This window comes from Aedes aegypti, chromosome 2, assembly GCF_002204515.2.
Source record: "Aedes aegypti strain LVP_AGWG chromosome 2, AaegL5.0 Primary Assembly, whole genome shotgun sequence".
In the NCBI taxonomy this organism is placed as follows: Eukaryota; Metazoa; Arthropoda; class Insecta; order Diptera; family Culicidae; genus Aedes; species Aedes aegypti.
In genome coordinates, this window is record NC_035108.1 from 469,386,911 (window position 1) to 469,410,613 (window position 23,703).

At 37.7% G+C, this 23,703-nt stretch overlaps 1 protein-coding gene across 3 annotated transcripts in view; it reads right to left on the reverse strand.

Moving 5' to 3' along the window:
* The window catches only part of LOC23687865 (protein nubbin), a 493,425-nt gene that overhangs the window by 45,355 nt on the left and 424,367 nt on the right, over positions 1-23,703 (reverse strand). For all 3 annotated transcript variants that reach the window (XM_021848316.1, XM_021848314.1, XM_021848315.1), the window contains one exon: positions 11,703-11,747. In XM_021848316.1, the coding sequence (XP_021704008.1) occupies positions 11,703-11,747 (45 nt within the window). The remainder of the gene's footprint in view (positions 1-11,702; positions 11,748-23,703) is intronic.

The window sequence follows — 23,703 nt, forward strand, 5'->3', positions numbered from 1 at the left end:
GAGCTCTAGTGAGATACAGAGAACGAAAATCTCCATTCGAGCATTAAATTGTATTATGTGAATATTGGCGAACGGAACACTGACCAGAGCAGTGGTTGGCAGCAACTGTATGCTGGCAGGATGAAAAGATCCTTTGCTCAACAGCAGTAGTGGATTTAAATTCCGAATGGATCCCGGTGAGGAGGGGGTAGCTCGTGAAAAGGATTTTCACGTCGACCGAAAACGATATGCAAACAGAATCGACGATAGACTAGAGAGCATCCGAGAGTAATCGTTGACCAGAACGGAACAGACCAGATGCGCGCTCACTCAATCCAAATCCACCCTCATCGAATCGGAGATAAGATTCTCGCTTCGATTCCATTTGTTGAAACCCCGGAATAATTTCGACAAGGGGTTTTCAATGTTTTCTCTCGAATATCAAATGGCAGTTCGGTGGAAGTGAAGGCAGGCAGTGAAGTCGTCGTCGGTTGAAATCCCATTAATTTCTATTTAAAGTTGACCACCATATGGGTTCTCCAGGCTCTCGTTTCGGGCGGTCGTTCACAGAATCCGAAATGGATGGACGTGAACATTTCCCTCTGAATCGAACCATGAAAAAGCGTGTACGTGAACTTAATCAAAAATGCAAATTTTTTAGGGCCTTTTCAGGAGCAGCTGTTTTGTTACCTGATGGATCGAGAATAGGATCGACACACTTTGGAGATTACCTCACAACCAGCATGGTTCGACAGGTGGAACAAATCTTCATCATCGAATTATTAGACACGTGACCGGGCTTTAAGAGAGAGAAGAGTCTGCGAGACAAAACGATGCACAGTAGGAAAAATGACAAAAAGGCATGAAATTCAAGCGACTGGTAGCGATGTCCAAAAACTTCCATATTACATGGAAAACCATGTTTTTTCCATAGAATATGGAGATGCTAGAGAATTACAATCATATGGTGCCGTTATGAATCCAGCTTTTCCCACTGTGCGTTGATGTGTGACTACCACTTAAAGCGGCAGGATTACTTCTCGACTTCTATGAGAGTTGAAAGTTACACAACAGTCAACTCAGCACAATGCCCAAGTAAGCAGGTAAGTCGATTCTCCCAAAACCGGAGCGGAAGAGGTGAGAAGAGACTTTGTTCGTGCCTTTGTTTGTGAACCCGTTCCTCCATTCCCCTCTGCCCAAAAAAGGATACCCAAAACGGTGAATGGCGGCGCGTTTCCAAGAAGCAGCACCCAATAAATATGAACAAGCCGCGAATTTACACGGATCATTTGTTCTTCCGGGTGAGAGACGAAACGAAGGGTCTGGTGTGGGGGGAAGAACAAAAGTCAAGGTCTGAGAGGTCCCGAAGGGAGATCCGCATATCCTTGCACAGGGAAGTTGAACGAACGGAGATGAAGGGTTCCTTTATGTTCTGGAAGGAGCTGGATTTGGAATTGATGGGTGTCTTGCAGTCAATAGTCAATAATGTTCTGAAGGTCGGGTCGGGTGGTGAAGAATGGCGCGTGCAGTCGAGAGTCTAAGGTGTGCATGTGGCAAGGATTCTGTCGCAAGAGGATATTTATGAGGTAATGTTGATTTAGGTGTTCGATGCAATTTTCGAGACCAATACTACATATTTGTAACACTCGAGTAGGCTTTGACTAAATGGAGTACCAAGTTTGCATTTTTTGACAGTATGGAAAGAAATTAAAATTTTCAAAAATTAAAAATAGACTAAAAAATGTGATAGAAATTGCATTACTACCACATTATGACGGGCATGTATAATCTCAATGTGAATATCTTGCGAATATATTTAGCAATGTGACAAAACAACTTGATATTTTTTTAACTTTCTAGAAAAATCTCACAGATTTTATTAAGTTGGTCAAAAGTATTTATGGTTTGATTGCTTTCCACGGTATTAACCCGAAATCGTCAAAAACGTTGAATGTGACTATGCAGTTATGTGCAGTAATGTGTCTTTGAAAACTACCCATGACGACGAAAAAAGCTGCTAAAAATACAATAAGTTACTCCTGCCAGGATCTAGATTGAAATATCTGCTGAATTATGAGAAATTTGCCGCGCAAATATTTACAAGAACTTAATAGCAGCGTCGTAACATGGGGGTGGCTTGTTACATATTGGTTAGTTAGAAATTTCACCGTATGTTGACGCCAGTTAAAAAAAACTATATTTTATAATTCCCCTAAGCGACTATGACGTTATGTATAGGGCATCCCAGAAAGTATGGGCACGACTTTACCATACTGCCATTTCGAGACCATTGCAGATAACGGGCCTGATGAAGTGGTTAGAACACATACCTCCCACGCCGAGGACCTGGAATCGAATCCCATCCCCGAGATATTCATTTTACAATCTTACGCTTATAGTGACAACTGCCTTCGAAAGGGAGATAAGGCCATTGGTCCCAAAATGAATAAGACTGGAGCTGAAAATCTTGTTAACAAAGATAAAATAAACAATGTGGCAAATGCGAAACAACCTTTGCCAATTTTCTCGCAGAGAACTCAGCTCAGCGGGATGTTTTACGGGAAGAAGCTCAGAAATATAATGGTATTTTCGCCCTTTTTAAATGTTAGTCTAGACATTTAACTCTCTGATAAACCCTTACAAAATCTCGATAACTTTTTCAAATCGACGTAATAACTTTCATACGGTTTTGAGAAAATTAATTAAGAAGAATTACAACCTGTCTTCCAAAACTATTTTAAAATGAATAGCCTTTTTAACATTTTTTCGCCGTGTTCATCGCTTAAATTTTGCATACAATTAGCTAGCGTTCAAAAATTAGGTTGTTTCTATTATTTCCCACAAAAATAATTATAACAAAATGATAAACCGTTTCACTCAGTGACTTTCGACGTTTTTCTACCAGTGTAAAATCGGCTCAAGTAGTGTTTTGTTTTGATTCGTGGTTAAGTCACTTTGTCTCTCCATATAACGAAGCGGTGAAAGTAGCGGTTGGGTTGCAAAAGTTGAAATTCTCACTTACGCCGTTTTGTAATTCCAGAATTAAACGTAATAAAAGTAAAAGATCTAGTTGGGTAAGAGCGGAACGTATGGAATTTCGTCTGCGAAACACGTAGGATCAATAATGTATGTTTGTTCACTTTTCTGACTTGAGACTATTTGAATAAGTTTTCGAAAAATATATTTTTTCATTGCACATCCCTCTAACATAACATTAAGTAATCTGTTGAAATACGCCATACTTGAAATTTAGAATTTTACCATTTTGTCAAATGTTTCCTAGCAAAGCCAAATAAAATTTGTGGGCTTCGTAGCCGTGCGGTTAGTGTCACCAAGGCATTTAGCCGCATCGTGCAAAGAAGTGTGGGTTCGATTCCCGCCTCAGACCGAAAAACTTTTCGTGAGGAATGTTTTCCGACTGTGCCAATGGGCGTTGCATGCTAGTCCGTTGTCTAGTGTGGTGCTTCCTTCAAAGGGCAAATTACCCACTGGAAGCACCAAAGCATCATAGAAAAAAATTTTGAGGAACATCTTAGATACAATGTACTTGAAATCACCACATCGAAAGATTTTGATAAAAAACATTCATTACTAGTAAAGTTACAACAAAACACAAAAGTAGAGTCTGTGATAGTGGAACAGCAGTTGACAACCATTCATGCTGGAGAACCGGTTCCTCTCTCTGTTGCCGTTCCGCTATCATTGCGTTTCGGCCTCAAAACTAAGTAGCCCGTTATTCGTTTTGGTAGCCATGTTGATTTAGCAGCTTGCAATTTCAAAGTGATAAAACTCATTCATCCTAAGTAATACAGATTCAGAAAAGTATCACTACTTGCGCTGACATGTAGAAAGTATGCTGATACTGCTGATGCTATGTCAGCGCAAAGCCAAGTGATTTTCTTTAATTTGCAATCATGTGACGAATTAGCCGCAATCATCGACGCCCAGTACAAATTTCAATGACGGCCTACTTCATCTTAAGCCTCTATGTAATACGTTCGTTTATCGCACATTTATTGTGAAGATATTAATTGATTATTAGATTTTTCATCAGTACCGAAATTACCGGTACTCAGTGCGTGCTTTCGAGTACCGGTGTTTAGGTACCAAAAATTGGTCAGTGTTACCAGTGCTTTCGGTACTAGTACTCCCGATACCAAATTATTAAATTATTATAAATTACAATTAGGGTGTTTATGATTGGGGTGCGCAACTCTCACTGGTTGGAAGTGATGTCAGTTTTTATGTTTGGAATTTATATTGTTTGGATATTCATACGCTTACTCAATAGAGATAGAAAACTATAGAGAACGAATGTCCCGGGGGTTCCCTTTGATTCCCCAATTTATGAATTTCATGACTTGTAAATCATGATTTGGGGATCAGATCTTTTCCGTGTTTGGTAAAAAGTTTTCAAACCCGTTCTTCAAAAAAAAAAAATAACAAATAGGAGATTAAATTATGTTTAAATATGAATGAAACTTTCACAATTTGTTTACTCCGATACCTTACTGGGAAAAAATATTAGGATGACAAGAATATGATTTATTTTTGTGTTAAACGGGACATAAATTTGTAGTGGGATTATTTTTTTTTATGAGACAATTCAACTTAGCGTTTTTTTTCCTGATTTCACCAAACGAAAAGTGTTGTGTCTTTACTACAGCTAAAAATATGAGAAAATATGTTGAAAACTGATATCAACTCAATTTTGACCAAAATGCAGATGGGACAGACTTGCGATCACAACAGTACAAGGTGATTACTAAGTCCTGTCAGTTAAGTAAATGACCAAAGCAAAAAAAGGTGAATGCACAAATTTCAATTTCCTAGGGGCATGATGGATACACGGAGCGAAATGGACATCCCTCAATATCTGAGAATGTCCATACTATATCAAAAGTTCATACACTACATGAAGTTTACGTAATTGAGTTTAACAGCTCGAGTCGCACATTTATTGTTGTATTGAGATGGATAATTACGAAAAGTGCTAATCGAGTTTTGCAACGAGTTATGTGGTGCGGTAATAGTCATGACACAACTGAAATCAGTAGCGTAATGGATATTACACAACGCCTTTTCTCAGCCAAGGGCTGAAAGTCTCTTTAATAAAGACAATAATAATAATAACAACGCCTTTTCAATGAAAAAGTTTTCATTATATAATTGTTTTGAGTAACTTTAATAATCATTACTTAAAACAATTTTCAGAATTTGCAAAAGAATGGCGAATGCATCCCAATTGGATTTCTGAAACTTTCAATTGGCCTTCTTCCAAATTACAAAAAAAAGTTGTACGTAACACGTTGCAGAACCCTATTTTTACAGCATTCGTCGTAATTTTAATAATTACACTGTTCGACAAAAAAAGTCGATCTGAATGCACAGAGACCGGACAACCCGGGCTTGACAGTATAAAAATAAACAAAAATAATGGCGTTTTCAGAATGTTCGTGTCTGCCCTAGGTCATTTTTAAAATATAGGGTACCGGTACCAATGGTTGTAATGTACCAGTAGATTGGACTATGGCATAAAACGAACATTTTTCGATAAAAACAACTTGTGGTATTATTGGTGGATAGATCGCCTCTAGTTTAGTTGATTTGCCAAATTTCAGCTTTTTATCTTATCGAAAAGTCATATAAATAATTAAGTATATGTAAAAAAATTGCTCCCTTGCACCAATAGTAGCCGTCGTGTTCCAGTAGTGGATCAACGGTTGGAAGCAGTTTTTAAAATGGATGTATAAAAATGAAGAAAAGTCCCAGAGATTTTCTTAATGGTTCATTCGAAAGATATTAGTTGCTGTTCCGAGGGAAAAATGTTAAACCTATGTAAAAATTTACCATTTTGTTTAAAATTCCTTGTATCATTCCCGAACGTCTACTACTGGAGCACTAGCGCAACTACTGGAACACGTGTACCAATAGTGGCTCAAGCGATTTTATGTTAAAAAATTAGTTTTATCACTCTTTTTATATTTTTTCCATACAGTATAGGTTGAAATCTTTCATTTAACGTCAAAAGATCTCAGTTAAGGCTATTCGTTCTTTTGTTATTATTTTTTATAGCTTAGGTAGTCCACTAATGGCACCGGCACCCTACTTGAACTTTTTGCATTTTTTATTTAAAAATCTAATCTAATCAATAAACCGACACAGTGTTTTATATTCAGGACAGCGGAATTCATGTGCCATATAATGTTTAAAACGTTAAGTCCAATATAAAGAGTTGTAATAAGATTTGCAGGAAGCCCTCCCCCTTTTTTTGCATCCTCCCCATTTTTAAAGTATCGCAAATGATGGAATATTTGATGTACAGGGGGTTGTCAAAATAACTGGGACAGGCAAAAATTGGGCCAACTTTGGAATGCTGTAACTTTGACAAAAATTGACCGATTTCAATGCTTTAAGAAGTAATGGACGGGTCAACTAATCTAGTTTTGAGGTGAATCCACGGAGATGAACTATGACCACCGGATACCGGTGATAATCCGGATTTCCGGAAGCATGTCTTATGCAGTAAAATTATGACATGTTTTTAGCAAAGGTCTCGGCTAAAAATTCAAAATTTTATTACACATGAAGATAGAAGATCAAATTCTGAAGCGATTGGTGCGCCAAGTATTAAAATCGATCCAGAAACAACCAAGATATGGCCATTTCCCCGGAATCGGTGCCGGTAGTGGATCCGAATTGGGATCAAACAATTTATTCACTCAAAATATATCGCGCAATATTGTTTTCTCCCTAGCTTATCATAAAATACCTTATTATAAATTGAGAAAGAGTCTTGTACAGATTTGGCCACTCATGGCGCCGCCAAGTGCCCCGGGGGAACCTTGCATAGGGGACATTTCGATTTCGACACCAAAACATATCATGCGACGGCTCATTCTTCTTGTCTTGTCGTAAATATGACAACTGTAGACACAAAATAGATAGTTGACTACAGTGACTACTTTTGGGACCACCGGATGTCCCAGAGGGAACCTGTAATAAGGGACAATTGAAATTGAACTCCAATACATATCGTGCGACGGTTCATTTTTCATGTCTCGTGCTAAATAGGGCTAATGTAGACCTAAAATGGATAATTGACTATAGTGGCCACTTTTAGGACCACCGGAATTTCCCGGAGGAACCTGTCATTGGGAACATTTCTGTTCTTACACCAAAACATATCATGCGACGGCTCTTTCTTCATGCCTTGTCGTAAATAAAGTAACTGTAGACTCAAAATGGGAATTAATTTGAATTGGCCACTTTTGGGACCACCGGATGTCTCCTAGGGAACCTATAATCGGGGACAATTGGAATTGAGCTCCAATACTCATCGTGCAACGGCTCATTCTTCATGTCTAGTCATGAATAGATCAACTTTAGACCGAAAATGGATATTTAACTAGAATGGCCACTTTGGGGACCTCCTATAGTTCCCTAAGGAACCTATCATTGGGGACATTTCGATTTTTACACCAAAACATATCATGCGACAGTTCGTTCTTCATGTCTTGTCGTAAATAGGGCAACTGTAGACTCAATGTGTATATTTAAATATTATGGCCACTTTTGAGACCACCGGATGTTCCAGAGGGAACCTGTAATTAGGGAAAATTGAAATTGAACTCCAATACATATCGTGCGACGGTTCATTTTTTATGTCTCGTGCTAAATAGGGCTATTGTAGACCTTAAGTGGATATTTGACTACAGTGGCCACTTTTAAGACCACCGGAATTTCCCGGAGGAATCTGTCATTGGGGACATCACAGCCTCCCTCAGGGATATCCGTTGGTCACAAAAGTGGCCACTGTAGGAACCTCTGGAACATCCGGTGGTCCCGGAAGTAGTCACTGTAGTCAACTATCCGTTTTGAGTCTACAGTTGCCCTATTTACGACAAGACATGAAGAATGAGCCGTCGCATGATATGCTTTGGTGTCGAAATCGAAATGTCCCCTATGCAAGGTTCCCCCGGGGCACTTGGCGGCGCCATGAGTGGCCAAATCTGTACAAGACTCTTTCTCAATTTATAATAAGGTATTTTATGATAAGCTAGGGAGAAAACAATATTGCGCGATATATTTTGAGTGAATAAATTGTTTGATCCCAATTCGGATCCACTACCGGCACCGATTCCGGGGAAATGGCTATATCTTGGTTGTTTCTGGAACGATCTTAATACTTGGCGCACCAATCGCTTCAGAATTTGATCTTCTATCTCCATGTGTAATAAAATTTTAAATTTTTAGCCGAGACCTTTACTAAAAACATGTCATAATTTTACTGCATAAGACATGCTTCCGGAAATCCGGATTATCACCGGTATCCGGTGGTCATAGTTCATCTCCGTGGATTCACCTCAAAACTAGATTAGTTGACCCGTCCATTACTTCTTAAAGAATTGAAATTGGTCAATTTTTGTCAAAGTTACAGCATTCCAAAGTTGGCCCAATTTTTGCCTGTCCCAGTTATTTTGACAACCCCCTGTATATTAAATATTCCATCATTTGCGATACTTTAAAAATGGGGAGGGTGCAAAAAAAGGGGGAGGGCTTCCTGCAAATCTTAATACAATTCTTCATATTGGACTTAACGTTTTAAACATTATATGGCACATGAATTCCGCTGTCCTGAATATAAAACACTGTGTCGGTTTATTGATTAGATTAGATTTTTAAATAAAAAATGCAAAAAGTTCAAGTATATTTTGAAAATGACCTGGGGCAGACACGAACATTCTGAAAACGCCATTATTTTTGTTTATTTTTATACTTTCAAGCGCGGGTTGTCCGGTCTCTGTGCATTCAGATCGACTTTTTTTGTCGAACAGTGTTATCCAACGAGGCTTGCCAATTTCGTCTCGTGCTGTAAAAATCATCATTCTTCAACTTGCTTCTTGAACTACTACAGTTAACTCTCGATATTCCGTATCTCGATATCGAGTTAGAGAACCACAGTAAAAGTTAGTTTTCGTGGCTACCTCGATGGTCCCTTGGATCGCCGTTGCACTGGTTTTGTGTTCTGTAACTCGATACCACCCTAACTCGATGGTCCCTTCAATATCGAGTAAGGGAGAGTTGAGTGTATTACGACACTGCATAAATCAGTCAGAAAAGTAGGCCGTTTCTTGACATATTGGCCTAACAGAAAAATACAAAACCTATTTTTTTAGTTATCTAAAGTCTGCTTTGTCTCAAACGAAGTTAATTTAAGAATAAAAAAATCTGACATTTATAACTGCGTAAGAGTGTACGAAAACATTTAAAAGAGTTAAGACATTTTGGTTATGAGAGCATCAATCATTAAAGATGATGGAGAATTTTTGAAATATCAACTTTATATTTTTTATGATATTTTGTATCAAATGTTAACAAAGAGTTTCACCAAAAGTCTTATTTCTGGAGTAGTTTTCCAATGATTTTCGACGATATTTATTCAAAAAATAAATTTCCTCTTAAAAGGATTTCCGAGGACAACTTCGAGGAATTATTTTAAATATTTTGAGAAACCAATAGACAATCTTTTGAAGCAGTTTCTTGAAAATTTATCGAGAAAACGTTTTAAAATGTCCTCTCTTGAATAAATCTTTCTAATGAATGAGCTTGTGAATAAATATCTAGAGAAATTTCGAAATGTGTCCTGATGAATTTTTTTTGGAGTGATTCCAAGTTGAAGTTCTGGTTGAATCAAGAAAAAAGTTAGGAGCTTTTTAAAATATTTTAATTTCAAGTAGGGTAGGTGTACCAGTTATGGCCATAGTGGTTCCCTATTTCGCCATACGTGATATCTTGAATGCCTTCACATTTTGAAAAATCTTTTGTGTTTTAGCAGTAAAATGAAGGATAAATCTTGATGCTGAAGCATTCAAAAAGATTAAAAATGTAAAAGTTTTCCAAATTTTGCATATGGCCAAATAGGGAACCACTATGGCCATAACTGGTACACTTTCCCTATTGGCCAAATTTCTTGAAGAATTCCCAGAGTAATTTCCAGCAATATTTTCATGTTTTTTTTTGAGCAAAATTCCTGAAGTTCTTGGCATTTAAACGATGATTCTTGAGGTGGTAGGTCATTTGGCATACAGTCGTTTGGTATAATATGTCTAAAACCAAGAGTTTTTATAAGATGGCATTCATTTTTATGCTTCTATTGAGTCCCTCTTATGTCGTCAGAGGACTTATTTGGGTGTAAATTGATACAAAAATGACACTTTATTCAAGAATCATATACTCTTAAATAAACTAAAGCATATAAGGAAAGTTATTGCCAATAGTATTTTATTGGGGTAAAAGCACCGGTTTTGGCCAGCCCAAGAGAAAATGCGAATAAAAATTATATGGGAAGCCGTATTTATACTACAAATATATCAAAGCTTGCAATCAAAGTTCTGAAGTTACTCTGCAATGATCATTTCTGGCAACACTGCCTGGCGGTCCATTTTGACCCAAAATTGAGATACGTATTGTCAAGAATCTGACCCAGGTCGCGTATACACGCTTAACTTCGGTTACGCATTAAATGTGCAAATCTCTCACGACGCTCAAAAATTTCATTGTCGCAATTTTGCGTTAGGGTAGATCTACACATTTACGCAAAATTGCGTAAAAAGACAAAGGAATTTTCAGGGGTCGTGAGAGACTTAAATATCTAACGTTCAACCGAAGTTAACCGTGTAGATATAATCGACAATGTGCCAAAAATAATCCAATATTTGAGAGTGATTGGGCGAAAGAACCAAAACTATGTCATAAAAATGTCGCCTCTGTGGATATGACTAATTGACACTGGAGAAGGCTACAAGTGGTAGTCGAAATACGCGTATCTGTCAAAGATAAGCAATTACGGCGGAATTAAAAAGTACAAGGCACTCCAATCTACTGTTTTATTACTCTATTGAGATTCTGCTCAGAGGATTTGTATACATTAAAAAGAGTCATAAAAATAAATGGGTACTTTTATTTGAGAGATTTGTACCCCGAGGCTGGCTCTCATACAGAGTCCAAATTAGGGGATGAATCGACTACTAAGTGAGCTAGTCGGAAATATGCCGAAAAGAAGTCGCTTACTTAGGTGCCTAATTTGTAAAGAGCAATAACATTTTGTAATAAAATATCGATTGGGATAAACATCTTTAGCAATGGAGTTTCCAAACGTATCAATTATGCTTATATCTGCAATTGATTCACTTTATGCAGATATAGCAGAAAACTTGATCTATTCTTTATTCATTACAAACGCATCTACGAGCCCTTCATAGAAGCTAACTTAAGATGTACATCTAAAGAGATAATCAATTACGATTCTGCAATAAAACTGTTACTCGTGACAGTCGCGTGCCATTTTCCCGCACCAAAAAAAGGCTTGAGCAGGATGAACCCAATCAGGAACTCGAAGGAACGGTTTGCCGTATTTTTTCCCTCTCCTCTGCCTTCCGATCGTGGGACAATAAAAAAAGAGCTTTGGGGTGCTAAGATCCCACCAGAAGTCTTGCCGAAGAGAAAGGGTTGCGTAAACCGAACGCCGGAACAAACAGGCCAATTGATTAAGGACGATGATGATTGGTCGTCTGCCGGGGAAAATCGTTTCTCAACCGGTGGCACGTGGCAAACAACGGAATACAAAAAAAAAACCGTTCGAAAGATGGGGTTTGTGAATACCGTTTAGAGCGGCAATTTTCGATAATTTTTCGCGTGATCGATCATTATTAGGGACTTACCATGCGACGGAGGCGGGGACGGTGATTTCGAGAGGCGGCTTATGTCTGTGAACGAGAGAAGAAGAAAATGGCAATGGAAATTAGCGAATTGTCTTCTCGTTTGTGTAGAGTAGGAATTCCCAACCGGTAGTCCGCGGATCCCTAAGGGGCCGTGATTACTTTTCAGGAGGTCCGCGAAACAATTGTGAACAAGTGTCGTTTTTCTTGATTTATAAATAAATGGAGGGATTAGATTTTTTAGATATTAGTTTTCTTAAAAATAACCAATCTAAAAAAAACGTTGTATTCTGCAGTTTTTGTCGATCTTTTGGAAATAATGAGATCTTTGCAAGGCTTCCATAAACTTTCATTTCGGGATCATCCATTTTAGTGGTCCACGAGATGTTTCTAGAGCTTCAAAGAAAAAGACCTGGTAACCACTGGCACAGAGTCATAGTAGGCTATGGAGAACACGCATCTCTCCAAGGGCTGCTGAGCAAAAGTAGGAGAACAGTTAGTCGGCCGATGGACGGATGTATAAATGGTTGGCTGGGAAGACAAATTATGCTGACATATTGGAAAATCAGCTTTGCATATATAGCTACCATCGGTAGAAAGAAGCGAAAGAGGCCAACATACGGGTTCAGGTTAGATCGATGCATCTGCGCACCTTGTTTCCGTTTCTTTTGTGGGCACTTGGGAGGAGGGCACAGTAGTAGGCCACGACGCAGAGAAAAGAATGCAGTCTCTGCATTTGGTAAATGCTCATTTCACGCCGTTCTTCAGGTGAGCCTCTCTGGCTCCGAGAGGCACATTATCGAAGACGGCGACGACGAAGAGCTAAGAAGCAGCAGCACAAAAACGTGCATAAAATAATATGCTTATTTGCATAGACAAAAGGAAATTCGACTAATGTCGGGTAGGTGTGCACCTTGTCCTTTCCTAGTAGAGTGAGCTGGAGGGCTGTTTTTTATGTGAAGGACCTTGTAGGAAATGAGGTCCCTTCGGCGTATGTTGTTGACAAAGTCATTTGATGTGTCCCAGAGAAAGACAATCGCTGGATTTTTTTCAGCTTAAAAAAGGGTTTTGAAACGCTATGAATTGTGAATAATTTGAAGAGGTTTTGAGTTTACTTCCGAATAAACATTTAGAAATTAAGGGATGCCTAAGATTTTCAATTGATTGACTTGAGAGCATATATCTCTTCGACTTTCTTATTCGAATCCTCTGAGCAGAATTTAAATAAAAAAAAATAAATTTTGTATAATACACAGTATGCAATGGCTACTTTGATAGTATTTGTAGCACAATGTGACTTTCGATTCAAAATTCTAGCATCTGATAAGGTCGGCACCCTACCGTTCGCATAGTCCTTTTCCTATCGCTCCTCATTTATTCAAACACTCCACATAAATTACACACCATTTAGAATGACAATGATGAGAACGGCAAATTGCATTTCTCTTCGTTTATTTTTTGTCCATTGCTAGCTTTTGTATTCCGGGAAAAAGGTGACTCCCAAAGTGCAGTGATAAAAAAGTGTACCTTTTGCCGATTCACTCCGATGTCACACGGTCACCAATGTGCATGCTCATTTTGGGAAGAGCAAAAAAGAGGAGATTTTGTCCGACCGTTTTCTGGAAGCATAATGGCAAAACTGACTATAATTTACACATGACTTTGCATAAAGCTATTTAATCTTTTGCGTTTGAATAGCTGCCAGATTGTTAGTTCTTTCTGAGCTATTGGTACATTTTCCAACGATTTTTTATCAACTGCACCAATCTCCCTTGGTGCAGTTGCTCATTGCCATTAATTTATCACCAGTCATTTAGCGTCAAATTGCTCCTCTCGCAATTCCTGGCACAATTAATTAAATCGGTAAATGCAAATGACTGCAAACCACACACGCATCCAAATGCGGAACCGAAAACCCTCCGTTTCGAAGGTCAAATGGCTTTTGCGCCCCTATCCGGAACCGATGAAATGTGATCGATTTGCATAAAAATATTTGGACTTGTTCCGTTCCCCTGGTTGGTTTTCGGCATTTGCCACACATGCTCTCGTCCTAGGCTTATGTCCACTCCGACTGACTGGCTGCTGGTCTTTTTTCCCGAAGGGGGATCCGTACGCATATAAATTTTAAAACCCTCTGGGACCGATAATCGAGAGAAGAGAGATCCCATAAGTAACTCGTAAAATATGGATGCGAAATTTGAGTAGAGCACGGGCCGAGGACGACGGTGTCCAGTTTGTCACACCACATAAGGACATAGCGTCGCATCGAACGGGCCAACAGGACGGTGCTGTAAATAATAGGTATAATGTCCTCTTAATAATGTCCCCGGGTTACGAAGCGGAGGCATTCATCTCACTTTGCTGGATGGACCACAGAAACAGGGGTGGCGAAGTGACCTTTTCGGACCGAAGCGGGGGCAGATGTCATTCTCACCCTCGAGCACGAGGACGGCCGCGCGAATGCCGCAGAATCCTTTTTATTTAGAGTCTCATCGCACTACCCCTGAACCGATCCAATGTGCGTATGTGCGCGTATGCCTACTAGGGCGTCCCAGAAAAAAAAATGTTCGAAAAGTAGTGGTTCTGGAGTCAATAATGAAGTCAATCCTAGAATGAAGAATATTCTTATTTATAGCATTTTTGTAGAAAAAATCAACTTTTCTCAAAACTGTTTAAAGATTTCGCCAGACTGTTTTATGAAAAATGTCAATTTTCGATGAAAATTGTCATATATTGTCGTTTTGTGCAGATGTTTTCAGCTTACTATTTTTCTAATATTTTTTATGTTTTTCTACGAGTTACGGGCATTTGTGTGCTACAATTTTCTTCAAGAAATATTCAAACCATCATGAGTCGATATTGAAGGGAGTATCGACTCATGGTAATTTCAACTATCATAGTAGGCATGATTTTAGAATTTTATGATTCAATATTGAGAAATGGAGCTTGGACTCATGGAGGTTTTAGTGTATTCAATTCTCGATATTTTAAAAACAAATAAAAAACAATTTTTCTATAATGTTTCGATAATTGTTTAACCTGAATTATTTGCACGCGTTTTGATTCCAAAATAATAAATCCTCGGATTTGATTTGACTGTTTCAGAGAGCGATAACTGAGAGATACTCTCTCTACTATAATTAGAACTAGAACTAGAACTAGATCCAGAACTAGAACTATAACTAGAACTAGAACTAGAACTAGAACTAGAACTAGAACTGGAACTAGAACTAGAACTAGAATTAGAACTAGAACTAGAATTAGAACTAGAACTAAAACTAGAATTAGAACTAGAGCTAGAACTAGAACTAGAGCTAGAATTAGAACTAGAACTACAACTAGAACTAGAACTAGAACTAGGACTATAACTATAAGAATAGCTCTTAAAACGAGAATTGGGGACGGACCTGGTGTAGTGGTTAGAACACTCGTCTCTCACGCCGAGGACCTGGGATCGAATCCCATCCCCGACATAGTCACTTATGACGTAAAAAGTTATAGTGACGACTTCCTTCGGAAGGGAAGTAAAGCCGTTGGTCCCGAGATGAACTAGCCCAGGGCTAAAAATCTCGTTAATAAAGTCAAACCAACCAACCAAAACGAGAATTAGAACTAGGACTATAACTATAACTACAGTGGGATTCCGTTTTTGGCAACAAAGTCGAAATTTTCAGTTGCCAAAAACGGAACCGTGCCAAAATCGGAGCCCATATTTTAAATTTTATTTATCAACTATTGGTTTTGATAACATCATTGAAATATTATTACATCATCCTTATGGCCCGTATGGTATCGAAACTTCGGAACGGTTCACTTCGAAGCAGTTTTCTGTACGATTGAACTACGAATCCATAGCCCCGTAATGGTCATTGTGGCAAACGTTCTACATACTTTTGACCACACAACGTCTTGAATGATTTTTTAGAAGCTTTATATACACTTTTTGTATGAGTGGGCTATGTAAATTAGACTGGCCCAGCTCAGTATGGGAGAAAAATAAAGTTGTATGAGTCCACGGGGCACCCCCCAGGACTATTTCTTGGGGTTAGAGGAAGCCTTTCTGAAAAATTCAGCTCATTTGGTCGTTCCATGAGCTGGCGCATTTGAATTGAAGTTAATATGGGATTTTCAGCTCAAACATATGAGCAACAGCACATCATCTACTGTTTGGTTCAGGAAAATTGATGATCGCGTTCAATTGGACCCAGAATGTCAAAAACACTACTTGATGTAATAGCGAAAAATATTGTAGAAGATTGTACCATGATCAAAATTAATAAAGTTGGTGTTTTAACCATCTGAAGTATATCATGCAATACTGCTTGTATTTCTCTTATTTAGCTTGGAGGTAGCCACTAAGCGCATCATAGCCACCTATGACGCTGGGCGAGCTGAGGCACATGTCGCATGCATATAAGTGACTGTACGGGAGTGCTTATCTAAGCCTAACTTTCAACAACTGAAAGAGTCATGAAAATTCGATTAAATCCAGATACAACCTTCTGCAATTATGTTCATTAGGGTATCAACTAGTGTATTTGTCATTCTAGGCTTATTTGAACGCGAACAATTAGTATACGGAACAAAACAGTGACATAGGATCAATTTTCAATATATTTGAGACGACTTCAAATCGAATGCGCCAGCTGGTGAAGCAACCAATTGAGTTGAAATTTTGAGAGAGCGTTTTTCTTACTCTAAGGCTCATATCTATGGGGTGCCCCGTTGAGTTTAACAACTTTTTTGTTTAAGGGCCAGTCTAATGTAAATCAATAATCGCATAAGTGAACTTTTTTTTAAAAATTGGGCATTATCTTGAAACTGTGGAATAATACGACAAACATAAAATTTATTACTGTATTCTTACAAAGATGTTATTACAAATCTAAAGTATTACAAAACGGCATGAGATTTTTTTTAAATTCATTGAACATGATCAATCAGGATTCAGCATAAAATTTGACCATAATTCAGTAGGTTAAAATTTGCTCCTTTAATTTATGTTTCTGATGAAGTAAAGCATTTTATAATGAATGATTGATTGCAGTAAAAAAAGCAAACATAACCAATTACATCTCATGATCCACGACTCGTAACTTTGTAGAATACACAAACAAGCTTCTTATAATTTTTAGTTGAAATGAACTTGATATGTGTTTTACGTTGTGCTACTTTACCCCGAATAGCCCAGTTCCCAGAAAAGTTTTTAGTATTCATAATTGTCACTAATTGTTGCATTTTAATGTGGTGGACGAACCGGTCATTGGATATACACCCTTTTATATTTGATTGGCGATTCTTTCGAGTTTTACTGTCCTCAGCATTTTTGGCAACATGTGTTTAGTCTAGAACGATCAAATATCTCCTTTTTTTTGATTATTTATCGGTCTGTCTAGTTCAGCACCCTGTCACTAAAAACTATTCTTGTACACAGAGGTACAACTGCATCACTTTTAGGGGGAACGGGTCTTTCTGGGAAATGACATTAGGAGAAAAGTTGCACAATCATGTTGTACACCTACCTTATTAAATCAACGGAAATCTACAGGATCATGCAATGAAACCTCAAGAGCCTGATAGAAATCTTCAGGTGCTCGTATGGAATCTACAGAAAAACCCTTGGAACCTTAAGCATCTTTCTTGGAATCTGTAGTATCTCGCCTGGAATTCCCTGGATCTCGCTAAGGATATTGATAGGAATTAACATCTTGGGACTCCGCTGCGAGATTGCTCTCAAGCCACCGATGAATATTTTCAAAAGTTTATTATTCTTAGGCTATTCCTAGTACTTCCCACATTCATTTGGAAACCTTTTAAAAATCCCCAAGATTTCGCCAGCAATACTCAAAATACTACTGGAAATTCACATTACCTCGCTATGAATTTACAGGATACTCTAGAAATCTTAAGAGTTTATTAGGAATCATCTGATTTTGGATATAATCCCCAATTACCAATTTCACATTGTCAGGATCCCACAAGAAATCCTCAGTGTCCGTTAGGAATCTGCAAATATTCTCAAGATCCCGTTAAAATTTCTCAGAAGTCCTCTATGAATCAAGAATTCCCTAAGCATTCTCCAGGCTATCCTATTAGACAACTCATAGACCCAGCTTGTTAGAAAAAAAAATATGTTGAGACCCATATCCTTGATTAAAAATCTTGTGTAGGATTCTGGATCGTATATTAATAAATCTAACGTCTTAAAGAATCTTGAACAAAGAGAGAACGTAGCTCTGAATAGTTGACGCAGAAAGATCTTGTGCTTAGTTCAAACAAGCTGTTCAAAATATGGAAATTTTGTTTTGTTAAGTTTATCACCTTCTGGCAGACTCAAGTGGGCTGGTCACTCATTATGAATGCCTAAAAAAGAGATTGGACTCTAATTGAGATACTAGTGGAGATTAAAGGCCTCATGAAACGTCATTGAGAATACATTACCAATTACCATCTCGAAGTCAATAAGCATGTACTGGAGCTCTTAGTAGTTGGAGATTTGGGGGAATATCCACGAAAATGGAGCTCTGGAATGTAATCCATGGGTAGTTGACCTGCTTTTCAAATGTCTAAAGCAACAGATATGATAATATTTACAAAGAAAAAAATACAAATTTTGATGGTTTTCAAAAATGTTGCCAAAATCGGGGGCTGCCAAAAATGGAGCATGCCAAAAACGGAATCCCACTGTATAACTATAATTATAACTATAACTATTACTATAAATATAATATTTGTAAACGAAAATGTGGGAAAAAGATCGATAATATATAATTAGTAGAGATGGTCGGGTTTCACAATTTCCAAACCCGAACCCGACCCGTACCCGACTTATTTTATTTCTTCAAACCCGGACCCGACCCGAACCCGAGACAACAATTCAAAAGCAAACCCGGACCCGACCCGAACCCGAAAATTCGCTGTTCGAACCCGAAACCGACCCGAAACCCGAAAATTTTTTGCAAGAGAAACCCGAAAAAAACCCGAGTTTGAAAAGATGGTAAATTCATCGTTTTAGATGGATGGGGAAGCTTTCAGGTTGATACTCTGTTCCAAACTCTCACCAAACCCGATCTAAACCCGACCTAACCCTTTTTTTCAAGCCCGAACCCGACCCGTACCCGATAATTATGTAGCCTTCTAACCCGACCCGAACCCGAACCCGAAAAATTTTAAATTTTCCAACCCGAACCCGACCCGAACCCGTCGGGTTCGGGTTCGGGTCGGGTATCGGGTTTCATTACCCGAGACCCGACCATCTCTAATAATTAGAGATATTGCCGTTTGAGTACACGGTTTTTCGTTTTCTGAAAATTTCAAACTGCTTTGCACTTCCGTAAAGAATATGACACATGAAGATGAAACTTGAGAACATAAAGCACAACATCGATTTTGCAGGATGTATGCAAATTACACACATGGTGTGTTCGTCCAGAAGAGTCCATTTTTTTATGATCATTAGCAATGCTTCTAGGCATTAAAAGTATCGTTTATTACTAAGCTTGTGGCCCCTGAAACAGAAAATGAAGAAAGTCCAAAGTCTTACATCGCATAGCATAGCATAGACTACAGCCATGTCATGTCAATGGTTGCTACTTCCGTTATTGATCGGAACTGGTAATAAATGACCTTCGATATAAATGTATAAGGGATGGGACTTTCCACTCATTCTCGAAGTGTATATCTTAGAAGCTCTCATATTATTGATCAATAACGGCGCCTTACAGTCAGCTGGGATTGGGAAGGAATGTTAGAGTATAATGGTTGTTGCTTCTAAAGACCGAGAATACCTCTGCATTTCCACATTCACCACGGGAAGAATGTTGTAAGTGAGGGAGTAAAAATATCAGGGAATTATCTTTGAATTAGGAAAGTCAGATTTCTGCTCTTGAAAATTGTAGATCTGGCTTCGGTTCATCTTTACCTTAGAACTAGTTTTGCATTTTAGTCTCATTTTAGTTAGTGAAAAGGTATTAGTAGAAGAATAAACAAGTACGTTGACATCCATAATGTCGAACTATTCAACAAAACAAAGTAGGTGAATATTTAAAATATGAAACAGGAAAAGGACTTATGTCCACACTTGTAGTGACAAACCATGCATAATTTGTTTGGAATATAAATAAACGTAACGTTGCCACGATAAAAATGTGTTAATATTTGCATGAAACGAGCTCACCAGCTGGCAATCCATGCTCGACTAAACACGACTATTCCGAAGCACTGTCCAGCAAAACGCGTGAAACGAAACGAAACGATAAACTTCTTCACCGACGCTACGAAAAAACGATCCAGTTATCCGAAGCACTCCAAATACGAAGTCCAAAGTCTTACAAGTTATCAAATTTATCAAATTTAAGAAACACAGTAAACCACAGAAAACGCCTAGAGGTAGGCATTTTTACGGTAATTTTAGCTGAATTGAACATATTTATTGACCTTTAGATAATGGTATCGTTCTAGGTGATTCTATTTTTAGCAAGAACAACGTTTTCCTTGCTTATAACGTCATCCATAGTCATGCAGTCATCTTTACATACTTTATATTGAAGTGACCATCGAGTCAGATAGGAATCGAGTTATAAAACACAAAACCAGTGCAAAGGCAATCCAAGAGTCCATCAAGGTAGCCATGAAAACCAATTTTTACTGTGGTTCTTCAACTTGATAGCCAAATAGGCTGAAAATCGTGATTATGTGACCCATAATAGTGTGAACAGTGTATTCAATTCTCACAAAAAACCTTATTTTTTTTAAGCTCATGGTTATGAGAAACAGAAGCATCTTTCATGCATTGAAAATGTTTAATGAAAAATGTTGATTCGAGCTTTTTTACGAAAATGGTCATTCTAATCAATGATACCCCGGTCTTACGGTATCTGCTTTTATTTAAAATGTCATAGAATTATGATTGATTTGAATTTCAATTATTGATGAATTGTTCAAATGTTAATACTAACATTATTTTCTATAGTATTTCCTGACAGTTTGTATGAACTTTCAACATTGCCGGATAATAATGCCAGGCAGTCTCCGTAATAATAGGCAGTCTCATATAAAGAAATTCAACTCTTTCGATTAAGATTTTTCTGAATTACAATAAATTTGTAAACGAAAAAAGATGACACAATGCTTTTGAAATTTTAGGACAAATTGAGTCATACCCAAGGTCATACCCCTATTTATGCAAAGCAGTATAAGTTTTTCACCAAAATAAATTGTTTGAATTGCGACACCTTTTTTTGTTTTCCGCACCATATTTTAACAAGTTTAAACAAAAGTTTCTATTTTTAGAATCACCATTCCGTAGTTACTTGGGGGACCGATGCGTAGCGCGGCCTCATGTAGATATAGCAGGCTACAGATTTTTTTTTCTAATGTTTGGTTATTTGATTTTCAAAACAATACATTGATGAGAGCGATAGATTGACTAAAACAAAATAGCGTTCAAAGAAAGGTGACAAATGATCAAAAATGACACAGACTCCAAAATAAGAGAGCTTTTTTTTTGAGAGCTTGTGAAGAAAAAGAGAAATAAAAAAGTTTGGCAATTTATTTATTTTTTTTGTGGTTGAAAACTTAAGCTCCTGGTAGAGGGGATAACTTAAATAATCAGTAAGGATTGCAAGAGAATCGTCCAGCATGTTGCAATGATGCATGTCATGTCACAATAGGTCGCAAAAGCTGTATAAAAATAATTTGGGTGATTTTGAGTTTAATTAAAACAATGATTTATTGTTTTTCGGTAAGTATATTCATTGAACGCACACAGCAAAAAATCTGAAATATACGTAACACGTAAACTTTTATAATAATCATGTTAAACGAGTTATAACTGAATGTTCAACGATAAATAATGTAAACTGTCTCATTGCATTCGAAAATGCTTGCAATCTTGAGTGAAACTGAAACATTTCAGGATCTTCTATCCAACATTCGCCAATATTGCATGCTTTCTTGCATCTAAAAAGTGAAATTGCATACAAGAATGCTCGGTTTACGCGATTCTACGCTAAATATTCTGTCATATATTATGCACATGGATGAATCCAGAGTGGATTTAGATAAGAGTGGCGTCAATGTCAAAATTGGAACAGCGGCGAACTGTCATTTCCATACAAATTCGCGTTCCAATCGAGCAGGAGACCTGTCAATACTGGAACATGACGTCACTCTTGTTTACAGGCACTCTAGATGAATCTACGGCTGGTCATTTGATGTGCATTATTTATGATTTAATTTTCAGCGTGAAAATCATGTAATCCGAGCCGTTTCGTATGCAACATTCTTTAAGAGAAGACGTTTCGTGTTCAATATTAAAGACTTTGCTAGCAATGTTGGATATAATAGATGTGTTTGTAGGTTTTATCATTGAATAATACATGAATGAAATGGCTTTGCATGATTAAAGCTAAAATTACGTTACGGGTAAATCTAAGATTTTTTGGTGCGTACTATAAACAAATTAAACTTTTATTCGGGAAATGATTTGGTTAGATTCGCACGAGAATAAATGAAAATTTGTACGAGTTTTTCAACGTTCATGCAATCTCCATACAAAATATTCTTATAACAATACTTTTCTCGAACATCAAATGTACTTTATCAGTATCGTATTAAAAACATTCGTGGTTCGTCTTCTTCGACATATAGGAACGGATTTATGTAGTAAATTCGGCACAAACAAGCTGGAAAAATTACATGAATTGAGAAAAAAAAAATCTCATTAGTTTCTATGTCAGTACCTCAGCCCAATGTGTTAGATTACATTGATCTCAGTCATCTGGAAATAATTTTTTGATTTTTTGTCACCAAAAGAAACACCCATAGTAATTTTCATACGGTGTTGACACAATTAGTTGAGAACAATCACAACCTGTTTTCTAAAACTGCATTAAAATGAATCCCCTTTTCAACATTTTTTCGCCGAGTAGATCGCTTAAATTTTGCATGCATTTAACCGAGTTCAAATACTAGCTAACTTCTATTATTTTCCTCAAAAGTTTGAAAATATTAGAAAAATAGTATGACAATTTAAAAGAAAAGATCATATTACATAAATCGATCTTGTATTTTAAGAAACTTAAATTGTTCTAGAAATGCTATGATGAATAAACACATTTTCCATCCTAGGGTTAAGTACCATGACTTTTTGGACATAGATTTTTTCTGGGGTGCCGTAATGGGACACCCTAGTCCCTACGAATGTTGTTCAGTTCGAAGAACTCGTCTTCATTTGGATATAAAAGGTTCTGTTTTTATTAGCGTCCAGCCAGCACGTGGTGTCTGTGGGGGTGTGTGCGGCTCGATGCCTCGGCCAAAGGGAGGGAAATGAAAATATACTGACATGTGGATGGACGGACGAACATCGGGGCTGGGAGAAGTAACTGGTGGCCTCTTCTTCCTGGTTTCTTCGGTCCCAATACACAAGGTTCGATCCGCAGGATAAATCGCATAAATTCTCCGTGGCTCTCTGTCTCTGTCTCTCTCTCTCTCTCGTTCGAACGGACATTAATGTTTCTTTTACACACGTTGAAGACTTATTCTAACCAACAATGTGTGTCTATCTACTGTTAGAGGTTCGTTAGGGTTGGGTGATTCAGAATGGTCGAGGCACGTGCTAAATGTGACCGTCGAGAGCAGAGCATGGAAAATAGGTCAGCATGCGTTCGAAAATCAATCAGAACCGTTCCAGCAGCTGGCGATCTAGTTCGGATTCAGAGAGAGAGGATCGATTGCCAAAATTTTGACCTTCTGCTGGTTGACCAATGACCACGAAGGGTTGCTTGATTGTCAGTGGAATAATTGAAGGTGATCAATATAGTTCTCGCATTAAGTATCATAAGGGCGTAGCTGCAGTGACCGATATCTCTTCATCAATTTTCTTACAAGCTTAATACTTAGCCAGACGATAATTCTTGATTGTTATATTTGATTTACTAGAAAGTACTTATCGTCCTTCGTCATACTGCATCTTAACATTTTATGAAAATCAATAGAATTTCAT